This window comes from Agrilus planipennis, unplaced genomic scaffold (assembly GCF_000699045.2).
Source record: "Agrilus planipennis isolate EAB-ADULT unplaced genomic scaffold, Apla_2.0 scaffold286, whole genome shotgun sequence".
NCBI lineage: Eukaryota > Metazoa > Arthropoda > Insecta > Coleoptera > Buprestidae > Agrilus > Agrilus planipennis.
The window spans coordinates 172097-172986 of record NW_020442434.1 but is presented as its reverse complement, the minus strand read 5'-3'; the positions used below and the strand labels follow the sequence as shown (position 1 = coordinate 172986).

The window sequence follows — 890 nt, the reverse complement described above, 5'->3', positions numbered from 1 at the left end:
GTGTATTGATCTACGTTGAGAGGAAGATCCTTTTCATGAACGTTTATGTTCAATTCTCTATATTATTTTATATAATAAAGTTGTTATTGTTTTTCAAATTTGCTTATCTTAACATTTTAATACCTTACCCCCAGTCACGCTAAAATAATTAAATTGCATTAAAATCAGGTAATTAAAATAAATAATTAACAAATTACCGACGTGGCATGTAGGGTGGAGATCCCGTTTCCAAATTGAGCGTGACAATAGGTGTAACGTTCAGTATTTTAACATAGAAATTAAAACTTCTCAAGTACATACATTCTCCGACATCAAAATAATTTGACAACCAAGACTTCATGGCTTGTAGCTTGCATTGCAGTTTATGTTTCACATAACTGCGAAGTGTACTACACTTTAGTAAAAATTATTCTTCTTAATATCAACTTTCTCCTCCCCTCTTTACCAAAAATCGTAAAAAATATAAATTATCAATACATAAGACATTTTTCATTCAAGACCTTTTATAATACAACAACATGGTCCAAGAACTAAACTACAATTTGGTTTAATTCAACTATGCTTTATTTACTGTTTTGTCATCCATAAAAATCATTATACTCCTATAAAGCTAATATAATAAAATAATAATTCCAATTTGTTCAAATATTCGAATATAATTGTAGCACTATAGAATCGGAAGAAAGGAAAAACACAGGATAGGTAAACAATAACAAGAAAAACAAAAATTGAAATGATTAGTCCTTGAACATTTTTTTATTTTTAATCTAAGGAAATGTGACATTAGACTGATGTCATCACATAGTTCATCAAAAAAAAAAAAATTTATAATAAACCTTTTCAAAAAACAAACGCAAGTCTTATAATACAAATTTATAACAGAAAAGATA

The 890-nt window shown here is 27.3% G+C and overlaps 1 protein-coding gene across 1 annotated transcript in view; it reads right to left on the bottom strand.

Moving 5' to 3' along the window:
• LOC112906355 overlaps positions 1 to 663 on the bottom strand; it is a gene marked incomplete at its 3' end in the record, with an annotated part of 24199 nt that extends 23536 nt beyond the window's left edge. The window contains 2 exon segments of the mRNA XM_025980306.1: positions 129 to 139; positions 198 to 663. Coding sequence (XP_025836091.1) covers positions 129 to 139; positions 198 to 340 — 154 coding nt within the window.
• Positions 664 to 890: the final 227 nt, after the last annotated feature.